Source organism: Mercenaria mercenaria, chromosome 2, assembly GCF_021730395.1.
Source record: "Mercenaria mercenaria strain notata chromosome 2, MADL_Memer_1, whole genome shotgun sequence".
Lineage (NCBI taxonomy): Eukaryota > Metazoa > Mollusca > Bivalvia > Venerida > Veneridae > Mercenaria > Mercenaria mercenaria.
Window position 1 is genome coordinate 60,952,666 of NC_069362.1, and position 19,497 is coordinate 60,972,162.

A 19,497-nucleotide genomic window follows, 5' to 3' on the forward strand; every position below is an offset into this window, starting at 1 on the left:
GAGATTTATTTAAGGAACAAAAGACTGACTACACAGAGTTAAATCTCTATTGGAATGTATATTTTACAGAATTTTCCAAAATTTTGCAATTATCTCCCACCCCTTTAATATGTACTTAAAAGCCGAGTATTTCTTTTATTTCTATATAATTTCTAGTTTTACATAAATTTTGTATTTTAACATTCTCAACCAAAAAGCAAGTTTAAAACTGTGTCGCTTCTGAGTTCCTTTATTTCCAATCTATCAACCAACGTAGGCAAAGGGAGGCAATAATAATTTTTCAAACTTTTATTTCTAACTTTTTAGCTAAATATGTAACCTTTAAAGGGCAAGGAAAGCCTAACAATAAGTTAATTGTATATGAAAGCCATACTCAAGCCTTTCATAACACTGAAAGAATTTTTAAAATCTGATAATTATTGAAAAAGATATGGCAGTTTGAAATTTAGAAAAATGGCTGATCATGGCGGCAGCCATTTTAGTGTGTTTATGACGTCATTTACACACAGCTGAATTCTTTAACAAATAACCTTTTACATAGATTAATTTCATATGTATTTTAGTGTACGATATAAAACATGGTACTTTCTTTCATTATACATTGAAAAGGTAGAAAAATTGTTTTTACAGAAATAAGTAAATACAATTCAGATGTGTATCTAGAAATTTAATAAATCTGCCATTTTGTTTTTGTTGCCATGGAAACAAAATGGCAGCCAATTTAATCAAATATTAATATGCTCATGACTTTCTCATTTTTAAGCCAATTTTGAAAAATTCTTTCATTTCTTTAAATGATTCAAGAAATTCTAGCAGATGGAATTAACATGGGAACACGGTTGCCTTTCTCTTTAACAAATGAAATATAACTGGTCCTATAAAATTCCTTTGGAAAAGTATGTTCATAAAATTTATACTTATGCTAAAATAACTCTGTGTTAGGCAACCAGACTAGGGAAATCAAATTTTAAGATACCTCCAGTGAAAATCTAACTTTTACGAAGTGCTAAGTGAACAAAAATTAATTTAATTTATTTGGAAGATCGGCTGTTAAAGTTTTCAACACATTAATTACTTGACCTAAATCTGATTAATCACCTTAAACAAGACTTTAGTAATGTGCAAAATATTTTATTTTTATACCAGGTTCATACATCATTATTACATTAAATTGTACTCAAACATCACAATATTCATACTTATTTCCTCCAATGATTCATACACAACATTGTGTGCGTGTGTGGGAGTGGGCGGGGATCAAAATCTGTTAAAACTGTATTCTGTCGAAATGCTCGTTTTTATGATGTTATTGTCATATTCAATTTTTGCCAACAATTTCTGGGGTTATTAAACAGTACTTTTTTAACTTTGTTATTTCTCAATGCTCAACACGCTCATAATTTCATAAACTCAATTGTATTTTTAATATTTTCTGTCAGAACTCCTGCCGAAGACCAGGAATATTTGTTGGATTAGTTTCGGATAAAATGTAAACACACTATACCTAAATCTCCAACAAAGAGGCAACAACAGTGTTCAGTCACAACTCTTGTGTTCTGATTTACATTAACTAGAATGTGTCTGTAGGAAACAGGGTGTGCCCCCCACTGGTACATTTGTCACAAATAAAGGGAAATTATTCAAATGTTTGCAGTCTTAATGGGGTATAGCCTCAAAAAAAAATTATGAAATGGATTCATTATTCTATACCATATACTTTTTGAGCTATGAGCATCACAAACAAAAAATCCACTATTTTGGCTATTTCAAGGGCCATAGCTCTGTAATAAACACTAAAATTCTCAAGAAGAATGCCCAGTGTGCATGATCACATTATGATAAAGACCCAAGCAAGGTTTCATGAATTTACATTAAATACTTTTTGAGTGAGGCACATAATTAGGTGAAAATGTGCATTTTTTGACTATTTCAGGGGCCATAACTCTGGAAATAGGGGGCGGACCCAGATGAAGAATAGGAAGTGCGCAAGTTCATATCATGATAAAGATTCATGCAAGGTTTCATCAATTTATATCAAATACTTTTTGAGCTAGGTGTGTCACAAGGTGAAAATGTGCATTTTTGACTATTTATGGGGCCATAACTCTAAAAATAGGAGGCGGACCCAAATGAAAAATAGGAGGTGCGCAAGTTCATACCATGATAAAGACTCATGCAAGATTTCATCAATTTATATCAAATACTTTTTAAGCTAGGCATGTCACAAGGTGAACATGAGCATTTTTGACTATTTCAGGGGCCATAACTCTAGAAATAGGGGGCAGAGCCAGATGAAAAATAAGAGGTGCACAAGTTCATATCATGATTAATACTCATGCAAGATTTCATGAATCTATATCAAATACTTTTTGTGCTAGGCGTGTCACAAGGTGAAAATGTGCATTTTTGACTATTTCAGGGGCCATAACTCTAAAATTAGTGGGCAGAGCCAGACGAAAAATAGAAGGTGTGCAAGTTTATATCATGATAAAGACTCATGCAAGGTTTCATTAATTTATATCAAATACTTTTTGAGCTAGGCGTGTCATGAACTTCGGACGGATGCATGGACAAGAGCAAATCTATATGCCCCCACCACTCATGGGGGGGGGGGCACAAAAAGTTATAAGGTATATAATTGAGCCCTGCCATGAGAAAACCAACATAGTGGCTTTGTGACCAGCATGGACCTAGACCAGCCTGATCCGCGCAGTCTGGTCAGGATCCATGCTGTTCACTAAAGGTTTCTCTAATTGCAGTAGGCTATAAAAGTGAACAGCATGGATCCTGACCAGACTGCGCGGATGCGCAGGCTGGTCTGGATCCATGCTGGTCGCAAAGCCACTATGTTGGTTTTCCCATGGTGCGGCTCATATATATTCAGCAGATGGAACTTCTGTTTCCACATGATCAAAAACAAAGTATAACCATCCTCTTGGTGTTTTATAAAACTTAATATATGATCAACTAGATACTGTCACCTACCTGGTTTTGCCAGTCACATCTTTATCTTCCTTTAACTGTGCGGTGACCATCTCCAGAGTTTTACCATCTACATTCACCTCATGGGCTGCACCAGCAGTTAAAAAGTCCCTGTAATAAATATACCATTACAAATTAACTTTTATTTACTTGTTCATTTTGCTGGGTTTAGAATCACACAAACACAATCTGATCAGGGGCGTAAAATTTTCTTTTTCTCCAATCACCCAGCAGGATCAGAAGCCAGTATAATCAACTCGCCCACAGGGAACACTCACTTTGCCCTAATAAAATTTCTTTTGTCAGCCAAAATAAAATTTCTTTGCCAAGTCCACCTGTCTTTCTGGATATAAAATGTGACAAAGCATAAGATATAAAGCAGTGAATATAAATACTGATAAAATATCTTCATGTCCAGACTGGCTCATGTGTATCTATTGTAAAGATTATTACACTTTTTCACAATAGAACTAACACTTTTTCAAACTAGACCTAACATTTTTTCACACTAGAACTAACACATCTTCGAACTAGAGCTAACAACTTCTTACACTTGAACTAACACCTTCTAACACTAGAACTAATGCCTTCTTGCATTAGAACTAACACCTTGTACTACAACTAAAACCTTCTTATACTTGAACTAAAGCCTTCTCATACTAGAACTAACACCTTTTTCATAAGAATCTTCTTCACTTTGAAAAGTTTTGTGTTTAGCTGTGTTTAAAATACACCACTAGGAAAGTGTAAATTTATTACATAGCAGTTTCATTAAGATACTGTAAAATCATTTAATTTCGTGGGCATGGAATGACCCCAAAAACTATAGGGGCCGTCTTCTCCATAAACCCTGCCACCCTATGAAGTTTGAAGGTTTTAGGTCAAATGGTTCACCAGTTATTGATCGGAAATGAAGTGTGACATACAGAAGGACAGGGCAAAAACAATATGTCTACCCCAGTGGGGGGTGAGGGGAGACATAATTTTACTTGTTCATTGGGATTAAATTGTCTCAACCCCGAAAATTAGTCCCCCATGAATATTAATGATTTCTCAGTACTGCGAAATCGTTTGAAGGCATAAACTTTTGTACTTCTTTTCCTGAGTATACAAATACGTAGATTTCAATTTCTTAAACTAGAGATTGTTAACCACAAAGAATGCATGTCTCCCACCACTTACCACCCAGAAATTGTAAAATACCATAAATTAAGGGCTAGTACTCCAGGAAAAATCCCTGAGCCATAGTATTCAAACAATACACAACTAGGCGTGGTAGAAGTTACTTTAAACCTGCCTTCTAATATAAGAAAACTGGCTAAAACATCATCAAATTTGATAAAGCAAGAAGGCCAAAGCTCTGTTGTAAAACACCTAAATGGATCATGCCCATGCTATTTTCAACTTCGTTTGGCAATGATCCAATATGTGAAATTTGGAGTAATTCATCATGGTGGTATAGGAGCAGTTGCCTGGACAAAGTAAAATACAAAAGATCAAACTACTGAAACTCACTGAACTGGAACATGCTGATAATATATACAACTAAGCTGGGCACTGATTACTCCTGTATGGTTTGGTGGAAATCCACACAATAACATAAGAGAAGTGCCAAAACATCATAAATTTGATAAATCAAGGGCCACAACTCTGCTGAAAATCATCAATTCTAGCAATATGAATAATAAGCCTTGTCAATGATCACTCCTGTATGGTCTAGTGGAAATCCACCAAAAAATACAAGAGAAGTGGCCGGAACAGCATAAATTTGACAAATCACGGGCCAAAACTCAGCTGAAAATTATTGAACCAGAAAATGCCAATCATAATACACAACTAGGCTTGGCAATTATCACTCCAGTGAAGTTTTGTGTAAATCCCTCCTGTGGTGTTGGAGATATTGCGAGGACAAACTATGTGACATACAGACAGAAAGATAGACAGACGGACAGACAACACTAAATCAATATGTCTCCCTACATGTGGGAGACATAATCAACTGAATAGGAAGTGTATTTGTTTATTCAGATATGATTTTGTGGATTGATGCAATCTGGAAATTGGAGCAAAATTTTATCTCCAAACAATAGTAACGATTTTACAATATTTTGTATTTAGTCAGATCACTACACTACTTCACCAGGGGACTGAATCTTGACCTCCCCTATTTGTTTGCTTACTTGGACAGACAGCTTTCTTTCAAACTAAACAAACTAAACAAACACTTACTTCTCTATTTTAGCTTTCATTAAGCTGACTCTTGCATTAGGACAGGTAACCAGCTCCTTGCACGCCTTATAGAAGTTTATGTTCTCCTGGCTGTATTCTTTCTTCAAGAACTGCTCAAATGCATTTAGCCCTTTCTCATCATGTAACAGATCTTCAAAGCTTACCGCCCACTTCTTTATACGATTTATAGTTGGTACTTCAACTCTGTAATAAAAAAATAAAAAATTCACATTTACTTCTAGGGTTCTAACCAATATTTTTAAGCATATCACTTAGCTCAATAGGGGGAGCGCAGATTTACTGATCTCAGGGTCGTGAGTTTGATCCACGGGCAGGGCGTATGTTCTCCGTGACGATTTGATGAAAGACATTGTGTCTGAAATGATTTGTCCTCCACCACTGATTCATGTGGGGAAGTTGGCAGTTACTTGCAGAGAACAGGTTTGTACTAGTACAGAATCCATGAACACTGGTTAGGTTAACTGCCTGTCGTTACATAACTGAAATAGTTGAAAAAAGGCGTTAAACCCAAAACAAACATACAAACAAACATATATAAACGACCTCAGCCTCCCCATCCCCTATATCCCTCCCCCACCCCTCCATTTCTTTGAAGAAAGTAAATTATGTACATTCCAGACTTTTTTTCTGAAGCTTAGGAGGTCATAATACTGGCCAGGGATTATAATGAAAAGCCTGAAAGTCTATTTTCAAAAGCCTGAAATGTCCTATATGAACTGTATAGGAAAATACTGATAGTGAAAAGCCTGAAATCAGGATTAGATGTGAAAATCACAGAGCTGAATTAATAGCTTTTGTGGCTGCAAGTAAAAACTAATGTCACAGGGATGCCACACAACAAGCAGTCGGTAAAGCTGACATTGAGCATGATAATCTACAGTTATTTAAAGTTCAGCATGCGGCGTCAAGTGATTCTGCCTTTGCGACCAGTGCAGGCCAAAATCAGCCTGCACATCTGTGCAGGCTGATGATGTTCTGCACTGTTCGCTATTCAGTCAGTTAATTTTCAGTGAACACTCCTTTGATAAACAAGTGGTACTGCCGAAATTGAATGATGGTCCAATTCATTTTAGAAAATTAAAGGTTAAAAACCCTGGGACAGAATGTCCAATGTTTAAAGGTGGTCAATCTCATGTGAATCATATTTTGTAGTTTTCATACATTCTGTTAGAGATATGGAAGTATTACATATACAGTAACCGACTATATTAGGTTAGTCTACAAGTCTTGGAAACAAGAGGGTCATTAACTCTAAAGCGCTCACCTGTGTATAAGGCTTTAAGTGTGTTTGTATAATGTAATGGTACAAGTATTGATAGGTTTCTTCTATGTTAGCCGTCACACACATTCTTAACCTAGGGCAATAGTAAGACAGTACAACTCTGATATCATACGCCAAAAATCAAGGCTCTAGCTATTATTGATTCAGAGAAGAAGATTTTCAAAGTTTCTAAAATAAAAGCCTATAGTAAGTACATGTCACATAAGGACGTGGCCATTTTTGATCTTAGGGCAAAAATTTGGTCAATTATGGTAGAGAGTTAAACCCTTATATCACATGCCAGATATCAAAGCTCAAGAGAAAAAGACTTTTAAAGTGTGGTAGCTGAAAACCTATTTTAAACTGAACCATTTGAACAACTTTGAAAGAGGGGTACCCAGAGATCGTTTGTGTAAAGTTTCATCAAAATCCATTCAGTGGTATTGGAGATGTTGTTTAAAGAAATTGTTGATGAAAAGTGACCACGCCCTCTGGCGGCCATGTTTTTTAACGAATCGGAATAATTTGAACAGTATTGGTAGAGGGTCACACAAGCACCATTTGTGCAAAATTATTTTAAAATTGGGCCAGCAGTTTCACACAAGAAGATTTTTAAAATTTCCACTATATACATATAGGGAAAAGTGACCACACCCCCTGGCAGCCATGTTTTTTGACGAATCGGAATAATCTGAACAATCTTGGTAGAGGGTCACATAAAGACCATTTGTGTAAAATTATTTTAGAATTGGGCCAGCAGATTTTTAAACATTTTTATACATATAGTGAAAAGTGGCCGCACCCTATGGTGGCCATATTTTTTGACAAATCAAAATAATTTGAACAATCTTGGAAGAGGGTCACACAAGGACCATTTGTGTGAAATTATTTTAAAATTGGGCCAACAGTTTCACACAAGAAGATTTTTTTAATTTCCACTATATACATATAGGGAAAAGTGACCACGCCCCCTGGCGGCCATGTTTTTTAACGAACCGGTATAATTTCAACAATCTTGGTAGAGGGTTACAGAAGGACCGTTTGTGTAAAATTATTTCAAAATCGGACCATTGCTTTAAGAGGAGATGTCATAGAAGATTTTTCTATTTTTAGCTCTGGCGGCCCCTATGAGCAGCCAAGAGGAACCGTGTGAAAAACTTTGGAAGAGGACCACTCAAGAAACATCCAGGCCAAGTTTCATCAAAATCCATTCAGTGGTTTTGGAGGAGATGTCATTTAAACACAATTACTGACAAGGACGACTTCACAAATGGACGGACGATGGACACACCAAGATCACAATACCTCACAATGAGCACTTTGTGCTCAGGTGAGCTAAAAATTTGAAAGGCAGAATTTAGGAAGCCTTCTAATGTTTTTAAAAATTGACGCTACTGTACATGTGATTTTTTTTATTATGCATTACAAATGTTAAAATACACATTTTGTTTGTCAATTAATTTACCTATGTAAACAGAAATGATCTCATGATGTTTATTAAGTTGAATAACAATATCCAGTTGTGGTTTAGTTTCATTATCTGTAGCATAATGTTAATGTACTTTTCTTAACATATTTATTTCTTTTTAAACTAGAGCTATCATTAAAGATGATGAATGTACCCCCCGCATGCACTGACACAGTACATTGCAATTTGATGCACACAAGATTGCATAATTACGTGGACTGTATGTATATTTTGTTTGTTTGTTTTGGGTTTAACGCCGTTTTTCAACAGTATTTCAGTCATGTAACGGCGGGCAGTTAACCTAACCAGTGTTCCTGGATTCTGTACCAGTACAAACCTGTTCTCCGCAAGTAACTGCCAACTTCCCCACATGAATCAGAGGTGGAGGACTAATGATATCAGACACAATGTCGTTTATCAAATAGTCACGGAGAACATACGCCCCGCCCGAGGATCGAACTCGCGACCCCGAGATCCGTAGACCAACGCTCTTACCTATTGAGCTAAGCGGGCGGGCTGGACTGTATGTATATAGACTGTACGTATACAGTATAGTAACAAAAAACAAAGTCCCATAACTATGCAGAATATTTATCTAAAAGAATGTAACATGCAGCATGCACAACTAGGGTTGGTACTGATCACTTGTGTGAAGTTTCATTAAATTGTGTGTAAGGGTTTGGTAGATTAGGCACACAAAAGATTGCATATGCAGACTGCCCCATGCACAACTACTGTTGTTACTGATCACTTGTGTGAAGTTTCATTAAACTGTGTCAAGGGGATGAGGAGAGATGGTGCGCACAAGATTGTGTCTATGTATATAGTATAGTAACAAAAAAACAAAGTCCCATAACTCTGCAAATTTTTTTCTGAAAGAACCTAACATGCCCCATGCACAACTACTGTTGTTACTGATCACTTGTGTGAAGTTTCATTAAATTGTGTCAAGGGGATGAGGAGAGATGGTGCGCACAAGATTGTGTCTATGTATATAGTATAGTAACAAAAAACAAAGTCCCATAACTCTGCAAATTTTTTTTCTAAAAGAGCCTAACATGCCCCTTGCACAACTACTGTTGGTACTGATCACTTGTGTGAAGTTTCATTAAATTATGTCAAGGGGATGAGGAGAGATGGTGCGAACAAAATTGTGTCTATGTATATAGTATAGTAACAAAAAAACAAAGTCCCATAACTCTGCAAATTTTTTTTCTAAAAGAACCTAACATGCCCCATGCACAACTACTGTTGGTACTGATCACTTGTGTGAAGTTTCATTAAATTCTGTCAAGGGTATAAGGAGAGATGGTGCGCACAAGATTGCGTCTACGGACAGATGGCCAGATGGACAGACAGACAGACGGACGGACAGACAGACAACCTGAAACCAGTATACCCCCCCTTACAACTTTGTTGTCGGGGGGGTACAATTATGAAATATTGTACATGGAACAGATAATGCATATAATTTATATACTGTTTGATGAAAAAAAATGAAAAAAAATTCTACTAAACTGCTTCATTATGTTAACTGCTTCTTTCTAACACTGTTTTTACCAAAAGGGATATTGAATGTTCAAAGACTCTAGTTTTCACTCCCTTTTAATTCAGTAACATTTCAGCCTCTTGGTCTTTTTAAAAAATTCAAGAAATATTGCTACATCATGCTGTTTTTTCAATACAACAACAGATAAAATACAAAGCTGGAATTTATGGCCTAACGCTGTTTAACAGTACAATCAAGTGTGCTAAAAACCCATATCTTGTATATATAACATATACTGTGAAATCATTTAAATTCGCTAGCATGAAATTTCGCGCAAACGTAAAGAGGGACTGTTTCACGCGGGCTTAAATTCACGCATTTTCAATTTTAGATAGGGAAAAGTACAAGAGCTGTCGGATGACAGCGCGCTCGACTATTCGAAGAATGGATTGAAGAATGGGGTCAAAATATTTCCATAGATTTTCAGACAAAAGAAAAAAATGGATTCAGCAAAAAATGTTCCTGTATTTGTGGAATTCGATTAGTCTTGCACTAAATGGCAATGTGTGACCATGATGGCAAATATGTTATTAAGTTATAAGTTAGGCAAAATATGGACTTGTATGAAAAATTTAACTAATTTCCAAGTCCAAAAAGGGTCATAATTCAGTCAAAATAGTTGACAGTGTTATGTACACTTGCCTACAGATGGAAATCATGTTGATATACTAGTGTTAAAAGTTTCAAAGCCACAGTTCAAATAGTTTTGACAAAAATTTCGAAGTCGAAAAAAGGGCCATAATTCAGCCAAAATAGTTGTCAGAGTTATGTACTCTTGCCTACAGATGGAAATCATAATGATAAACAAATGTTTAAAGTTTAAAAGCCATATGTCAAAATAATTTTATAGTCTTGACAAAGCATGGACATATACCAAAACAGAACCAATTTCCAAGTTCAAAAAGGGCCATAATTCAGCCAAAAAAGATGACAGAGTTATGTACTCTTGCCTATTGATAGAGACTATAATACTGAACAAGATATAAAAGTTCCAAAGCCATTTGTCAAACACTTTACACAAAATATAAACTGGTACGAAAAACTTAACCAAGATTTCTAAGTCAGAAGGGGCCATAATTCAGCCAAAATTCTTGATGGAGTTATGTACTCTTGCCTACAACTGGACCTGGTGATGGTAAACAAGTGTTGAAAGTTTCAAAGCTTTATCTCAAAAGACTTTGTCAAAAAGTAGACTGGTACGAAAAACTTAACCAAGAATTCTAAGTCAAAAAGGGGCAATAATTCAACCAAAATGCTTGATGGAGTTATGTACCCTTGCCTACAACTGGACATGATGATGGTAAACAAGTGTTGAAAGTTTCAAAGCTTTATCTCAAAAGACTTTGTCAAAATATGAACTGGTACGAAAAACTTAACCAAGATTTCTAAGTCAAAAGGGGCCATAATTCAGTCAAAATGCTTGACAGAGTTATGTACTCTTGCCTATAACTGGACATGGTGATGGTAAACAAGTGTTGAAAGTTTCAAAGCTTTATCTCAAAAGACTTTGTCAAAATGTGGACTGGTACGAAAAACTTAACCAGGGTGTGACGCCGACGCCGATGTTGTGGTGAGTAGGATAGCTCTACCTATTCTTCGAATAGTCGAGCTAATAATGAAAAATAATAATAGCGCGGTCTTAAATTCGCGCATCGGTCCTAGCGCGAAATACGCGAAAATTCGTCCTATGCGAAAAAAAATGATTTCACAGTATACTTTTATAAATTGTAACATATATCTCTTGATTTTATCTAAATCTTAAGCTACCAATTCAATTTAACAGTGATAATGCAACTAAATAAAGTTACGAAATCAGATACATCTTATAACTGTGTCTGACATCAGAATAAACTTTTATCTAATCATTTTTGGGTCTAAAATGAAGATACACAAAAGGGAGGTAATAAAATGTTCAAACTGTTCATTTTTTTCTTCAATTTTACCAAAAATCGATCTTTTTTTCTTCTGTTCTGTGAAAACTGTAATGAAATCTTTTTAATATGCATAAAACTTTTTGAAGTTTGAATAAATTTATCAATTTTGCACTTATGTTTAAAAACGCTATATTTTAGGGCAACCAGGTAAAAAAAACAAGAGCTGTCCATAAGACAGCGCGCTCTACTATTCGGCAATTTGACAGTAAAATGAATATATTTTTTAATAAGAGACCTCTACTTTAAAAGAAAGATACACCAAGGGGCATAATTCTATCAAGAACACAAATTAGAGTTATTGGGATTGTTACCACACATGCAGATGATGATGGTAAAGATATATTTTGAGTTTCAAGTCATTATCTTATATAGTATCAAAGTTATGTCCAGAAAATGAAGTTTGTTAAAAAATTTAAGTATGAAAGGGACATAATCTGGTCAAAAATACAAATCAGGGTTATGGGGATTGTTACCACACATGCAGATGATGATGATAAAGATACATTTTAAGTTTAAAGTCTTTATCTTATATTGCATTAAAGTTATTTCCAGAAAGCGAAGATTGCAAAAAAAACTTTAAGTACAAAAGGGGCATAAGTCTGTCAAAAATACAATTAGAGTTATGGGGTTTTAACCATACATGCAGATGATGATCATAAAGAAATATTTTTAATTTCAAGTCATTATCTTTTAAAGTACCAAAGATATGTCTATAAACGAAGGTTTCGAAAAAAATTAACATGAAAATAATTCCAAGTATAACAACTTTGTGACCTTGACCTTGGGTATAATGGGCCCAGCCCCTGCACATACTTTGTTTGTATGCTGGACAATGTTTATGTGAAGTTATAGCAAGATATAAGCAATAGTAACAAAGAAATGACAGAAAAACAAAGGTTGCCGAAAAACTTTAACCTTAAAAATAACCTAAGTATAACACCTTGGTGACCTTGACCTTGGGTATAATGGGCCCACCCCCTGTACATACTTTGTTTGTATGCTGGACAATCTTTATGTAAAGTTACAGTAAGATATAAGCAATAGTAACAAAGCTATGACAGAAAAACAAAGGTTGCCGGAAAACTTTAACCTTAAAATAACCTAAGTATAACACCTTGGTGACCTTGACCTTGGGTATAATGGGCTCAGCCCCTACACATACTTTGTTTGTATAGTGGACAATGTTTATGTGAAGTTATAGCAAGATATAAGCAATAGTAACAAAGATATGACAGAACAAGAGGACCATGATGGTCCTGAATCGCTCACCTATCCCCACATGACCCAGTGTTGAACTGAGTATGACGTCATTATTTATATTACTTGACACAGTGACCTAGTTTTTGAGCACATGTGACCTAGATATCATCAAGATAAAAAATTCTGACCAATTTTCATGAAGATCCATTGAAAAATATGGCCTCTAGAGAGGTCACAAGGTTTTTCTATTATTTGACCTAATGGCCTAGTTTTTGAAGGCACGTGACCCACTTTTAAACTTGACCTAGATATCATCAAGGTGAACATTCTCACAAATTTTCATGAAGATCTCGTGAAAAATATGGCCTCTAGAGAGGTCACAAGGTTTTTCTATTTTTCGACCTACTGACCTAGTTTTTGACCGCACATGACCCAGTTACAAACCTGATCTAGATATCATCAAGCTGAACATTCTCACCAATTTTCATGAAGATCCGTTGAGAAATATGGCCTCTAGAGAGGTCACAAGGTTTTTTCTATTTTTAGACCTACTGACCTAGTTTTTAACCCCACGTGACCCAGTTTCGAACTTGACTTAGATATCATCAAGGTGAACATTCTGACCAATAATCATGAAGATCTCATGAAAAATATGGCCTCTAGAGAGGTCACAAGGTTTTTCTATTTTTAGATCTACTGGCCTAGTTTTTAACCCCACGTGACCCAGTTTCGAACCTGACCTAGATATCTTCAAGGTTAACACTCTGACCAATTTTCATGAAGATCTAATGAAATATATGGCCTCTAGAGAGGTCACAAGGTTTTTCTATTTTTAGACCTACTGACCTAGTTTTTGATGGCACGTGACCCAGTTTCGAACTTGACCTAGATATCATCAAGATGAACATTCTCACCAATTTTCATGAAGATCCATTGAGAAATATGGCCTCTAGAGAGGTCACAAGGTTTTTCTATTTTTCGACCTACTGACCTAGTTTTTGACCGCACATGACCCAGTTACAAACCTGATCTAGATATCATCAAGCTGAACATTCTCACCAATTTTCATGAAGATCCGTTGAGAAATATGGCCTCTAGAGAGGTCACAAGGTTTTTTCTATAATTAGACCTACTGACCTAGTTTTTAACCCCACGTGACCCAGTTTCGAACTTGACTTAGATACAGTCCCTGGCTCGCGGATTTTTCAAAGTCCGCGCTTCCCCGCGATTGGACCCTAGCGCGGACAATTTCCTGAGCCGCGGGGATGCGCGTTTTTTCATGCATCTCCGCAATACATTTAACAGCGTCCGCCGCGACCAAATGCAATAAAATCGATTGCGGTGTCCCGCGATGATGGTCGCGGCGCATCGCGATGAAGTGCCGGTGGTTCGCGGTGAATTGCGATGAATCGCCGCGATTTACAGGTAAATGCAGTGGCTTGTTATTACGTATACAGTTAATTTAAAATTTCAACACTATGATGGGATAAGAAATGAAAACATTAAACAATGTTTTATATTTTTGAATCATTTATTTCTTCTTACTTTTCTATTTCAGGTGTTGTTTCCATTAACTCATATAATTTAATAAATGCAAGGATTATATTTTTAAAACATTAGGGTTATGAAATTTAATATCATTATGTCTTTGAACTTGTATAATACATGTATATATACATGTACTACTGTATAATTTGTTAATTCATTTAGACAAGATGAAAATAAATAGTATCTTGTATTTTGCAAGCATTTATATCTTCTAACTATTCTATTTCAAGTATAATTTCCATTAAATTCTATAATTTCATAAATGCACAAAAGACTGTCATTCCGGCGTTATGTTATTTCATTGAACTCGTATACTATAATTAGCTAATTCATTTTAACCAGATGATTTTGGATTTGAATAATATTGCAACAATATTTAATAAAACACTATTTATGTTGAAGTAATTCATGTTGATGGCTGAGTTACGAAAATACATCACACATCGAAAATTCGATTTCATTCATCAACGTATTGTGGTCGGTAATTGCCCCAAGTTCAATGATGCCCATTCCGAGATACGAATTTAATTATAGTTGATTACTTATTTGAGTGTTTCATGCCATATTCTAAATTTTCCACTGATCAGTTCGTTAACCAATAAAAATGTTACTAGTCAAGCATTAAGTACACGTGAAAATTAAAGACTTGAAAACAGTCATTGTTCAACAAAGTTGTGATATTGTGTTTAACTTAACCTATAATGGCACTTCGTCAACGGACGAATTAAATTTCGCATTTTCTTGTAAAATACTTGTGTGACGACAAGAAACAGATCAGGAATTAAAAGACTTATTAGAACTAACGATGAGGTAATTGAAGATTTCACTTCGTTATCTTATATCTTATCATTTTCCGGGAGTTTTGCAGAATATGAGCCGCGCCTTGAGAAAACCAACAAAGTAGCTTTGCGACCAGCGTGGATCCTGACCAGCCTGCGCATCCGCGCGGTCTGATCATGATATGTGTTGTTCGCTGTTTCTCTTACTGCAGTAGGTTATGAAAGCGAACAGCTTGGGTCCTGTCTAGACTGCGCGGTCACAAAGCCGCTATGTTGATTTTCTTATGGCGCGGCTCAATTATATAGTAAATTTTTTTTCCAGATATTATCAGATTACGAGTTTAAAAATCATATATTTGCAGCTTTCTGCAATATTTTAGTGATCAAGTCTGCTACATGTAAATAAGGCGTTGAAGGTGTTACATAGTGAAATTTAAAAAAAAAATGTCGAAAATGATTTTATAATGTATTTAAAGTATCTGCATTTAAAACGGAATTGACTTTCCACCCGATAATGTTCATGAAACATTTGCAATAATAATGACTGATTTAATTAAAACTAGAAATATATATCATGATAACAGATTAATTTCCCATGGATGCAAAATAAATATCATAAAAATATTTTTAAGTCAGTGCTTTAAACTCCAACAGAAATACGTATGTTTTCATTATATAAACTAACTTTTTATGAAATTAGAAAAAAGCGATCCATCTATCCATTTTATTGGCCCCGAATTGCCACTAAATAAGGAGCGTTAAAACAACACAGAGATATACAACACTGATAAGCTATAGATGCGCTTTGAATATAATTATAATGCCATTTTACTTTTTCGCATCTTTGTTTTGTTATATTTATTTTGGAAACAGTTTGGTGAAATTTGTTACGTTACGCAAGAAAAAGACTGCCACTGCTCATGAACTAAAGTGTATGCACTACTCCTTTATTTACTAACTTTAAAACATTTAAAATATATTAAAACTTTAAAAACACGTTTATAACAACAATGTATTTACGTCCGATACCTTCCATTCACAGGTTTATTTTTAGATAACACGCCACGTCTATATGTCATATCGATAAATATGTTACTCCATGTACTTTACTATTCGCATTATGGTTAACAATTTCGCTTTACTGTATGTATTTAAATTGACGGCATTTTTTTAGTATTAAAGATTTTTTAATTCTGTTTTTTTTTTTGCCTTTTCTAGCTGAAAGTCCAAATTTAATATGTGAATTGATTTCAATTTATTTACTTTTTAGACATAATAGCTATTTACGATCGCGCGGTATGAAATTTTACCGGTAATTTTACTGAAAATCGGCCGTTTTCATGTAATTTTGTTTCGTTTAATGTTTATATCTTAATGAAAATGCCCTGACAATCTAGCTTTATCTATCTTTTTACGATGTGGAAAGTTTGAAGCAAATCTATTGGATAATAAAAGCTCTACACGCATTTCCTGTGTACGGGACACCTCAATTTCGCGGTTTAATCCTTAGCTAAAATTTACCTGTTTACCTGTTGCCTGCTTTCGGTTGCCTGTCGTCGTCTGCTTGTTTACTGTACTTCCTCACTACTGGATTTTCCTATGGTGCCTTCTTTCTTATACCTATTACCCTGCTCTGTATGTTGTTTATGCCACCATGGTCCCTAACATCTATCTACAAATGCTGGCCTAACTTTACTTTAAATAATATTTACTGCCTTTGATTCCTACTGAATTTCTTATTAAAGTTTTATTACCTTTGTTTCTAATCTATGTAAAACATGTACAAATTGTGTAAAATTTGGTTAAAACTGTTAAACCTAGCTAAAATTGAATAAAATAAGAGTCGGCCATTGCCGAAAACGAAAACACAAAGACTCTTATTTCTGATTTTTATTGTGCCTAAAGATTTAATAAAATTTTATTATAAAATTATATTTAAAACTAATTTGGTAAAAACAGGTGACCATCCTTGCCGAAATGTAAAGTGGTTTACTTAGAAAGTACTTAAACAACGATTTCTTTATATATTTTATATAATATTCTATAAAAAAAAAATGCCTGATATAATGTCTGTTGATAATACATATCACATTGTGCAATTGCTTCTTTACAAAAATAGAAAAGTTTCAAGTGTCAAGTACGTGTATCATACAGTATTTGACAATGCTTAAAATATTGATGACAATAAACAGTATGAAAAGTGACACTTCCTGCAAGTGTGAAACGGGTCAAGTTTTGTTTCTCCAACCTCGGTACTCCACAATGACATGAGACAGTTTTTGTGAAATGCTATATATTACTTATAGTTCTGTTTTATTTTGCGAATGAATATAACCATTTATCCTCTACAGGAAATAATTAATTTTCAACCTAAAACTATAAAATTGCGACGCCAAGCCTTACATGTAAATTTTGAAATTTATCCAAAAGGTAAGATAGGAATAAATTTTAATTTGTTAAATACTATAGATAAATTATTAAACTAATGGAATGATTACATATCAACATTAACTTTATTTATTTGTTCCTAAACCCTATTATTTTATCAGAAAAAACTAATGCAATTATACATGTAACAACAGAGTTTATATGTATTTAACCTACAAAATTTACCTGGATTTCGCGGTGATTGCCGGTGGTTCACCGCGATCCATCGCAATTCACCGCGACCCGCTGAGATTATTCCTCGTGACTCGCCGCGGACATTTAGTGATACTTTTATTGCGGTGTATTATATAATCACCGCGATTTTTCGCTCTTGTCAACAGCCGTTCAATGTGAAAAAATCATCGCAATTTTCCACTCAAGGCAAATATTTATGCCGGTGGTAACGCGGAAAAAGCAAAATCCGCGAGCCAGGGACTGTATCATCAAGGTGAACATTCTGACCAATAATCATGAAGATCTCATGAAAAATATGGCCTCTAGAGAGGTCACAAGGTTTTTCTATTTTTAGATCTACTGACCTAGTTTTTAACCCCACGTGACCCAGTTTCGAACTTGACCTAGATATCTTCAAGGTAAACACTCTGACCAATTTTCATGAAGATCCATTGAAAAATATCGCCTCTAGAGAGGTCACAAGGTTTTCCTATTTTTAGACCTACTGATCTAGTTTTTGACCGCACGTGACCCAGTTTCGAACTTGACCTAGATATCATCAAGGTGAACATTCTCACAAATTTTCATGAAGATCCATTGAGAAATATGGCCTCTAGAGAGGTCACAAGGTTTTTCTATTTTTAGATCTACTGACCTAGTTTTTGACCCCACATAAACCAGTTTCGAACTTGACCTAGATATCATCAAGGTGAACATTCTGACCAATAATCATGAAGATCTCATGAAAAATATGGCCTCTAGAGAGGTCACAAGGTTTCTATTTTTAGATCTACTGACCTAGTTTTTAACCCCACGTGACCCAGTTTCGAACTTGACCTAGATATCATCAAGGTGAACATTCTGACCAATTTTCATGAAGATCCATTGAGAAATATGGCCTCTAGAGAGGTCACAAGGTTTTTCTATTTTTAGACCTAATGACCTAGTTTTTGACCCTACGTGACCCAGTTTCGAACTTGACCTAGATATCATGAAGGTGAACATTCTGACCAATATTCATAAAGATATCATGAAAAATATGGCCTCTAGAGAGGTCACAAGGTTTTTCTATTTTTAGACCTACTGACCTAGTTTTTGACCCCACGTGACCCAGTTTCGAACTTGACCTAGATATCATCAAGGTGAACATTCTGACCAGGGCTCCGGAAATTTTGATAACTCAATCGGTCCGAAACGAAAATCCCGACATCGGCGCTACCCCACCCACCGCATTCCCAATATTACATATTTTGTAAAACGTGATAGGGTAAAGAAATAAGCATGTCATGCATTAAAACTGAGTTACCAGTCACCGCGCGTTACCATACAATGAAGACAGTTATTCAGTGTTATGTGTGATCGTTACTTTGTTTAAATTTCGATGTTTTTCCGAGATAATACGAGGCATTGACACCGTGTGCGTAACTAGTCTAAAAGCCAACGCATGTGACTTCGATACCGTATACACGGCAGATACTTTGTGATGTTTCCTCATTTTTTGACGGAATTCTATAAAATACGATGCGTCAAAGTGAGTTACACGACACATATTCTCTGCTAAACAGCCTCAGTATTTAAAGAATACTCTGCCGCGGACCGAATGTGTACATTATTTGAACGCTGAGATCGAATTTCCCGCATGTATAGTACCAAAACGTCACGCGGGTTGGCCACGGATACTTCATTTCACTTAGGTTGTACTTCAGTAAGCAACTACATTTTATAAAGTTATATGTTCTCTTCTGATGTAAACAAAAATTCATTTAGAAACGTTTTTTAAAAGACCGATTTGATAGACAGTGCCACTCCGGTTTTCTTTATCATTCGTGGTTGCCCGTCCATTTTTTTCTTTTTTGTACAGTCGGGTTGCAAAGACGATTTTCTGCATTTGTTTCAACTGGAGCCCCAACAAATGAATTATGTAA

The 19,497-nt window shown here is 35.3% G+C and overlaps 1 protein-coding gene across 3 annotated transcripts in view; it reads right to left on the reverse strand.

The window, feature by feature from the left end:
- LOC123564066 (regulator of G-protein signaling 6-like) overlaps positions 1–19,497 on the reverse strand; it is a 132,185-nt gene that overhangs the window by 12,175 nt on the left and 100,513 nt on the right. For all 3 annotated transcript variants that reach the window (XM_053536711.1, XM_053536709.1, XM_053536710.1), the window contains 2 exons: positions 5,212–5,415; positions 2,986–3,093 (listed from right to left, as the gene is read on the reverse strand). In XM_053536711.1, the coding sequence (XP_053392686.1) occupies positions 2,986–3,093; positions 5,212–5,415 (312 nt within the window). The remainder of the gene's footprint in view (positions 1–2,985; positions 3,094–5,211; positions 5,416–19,497) is intronic.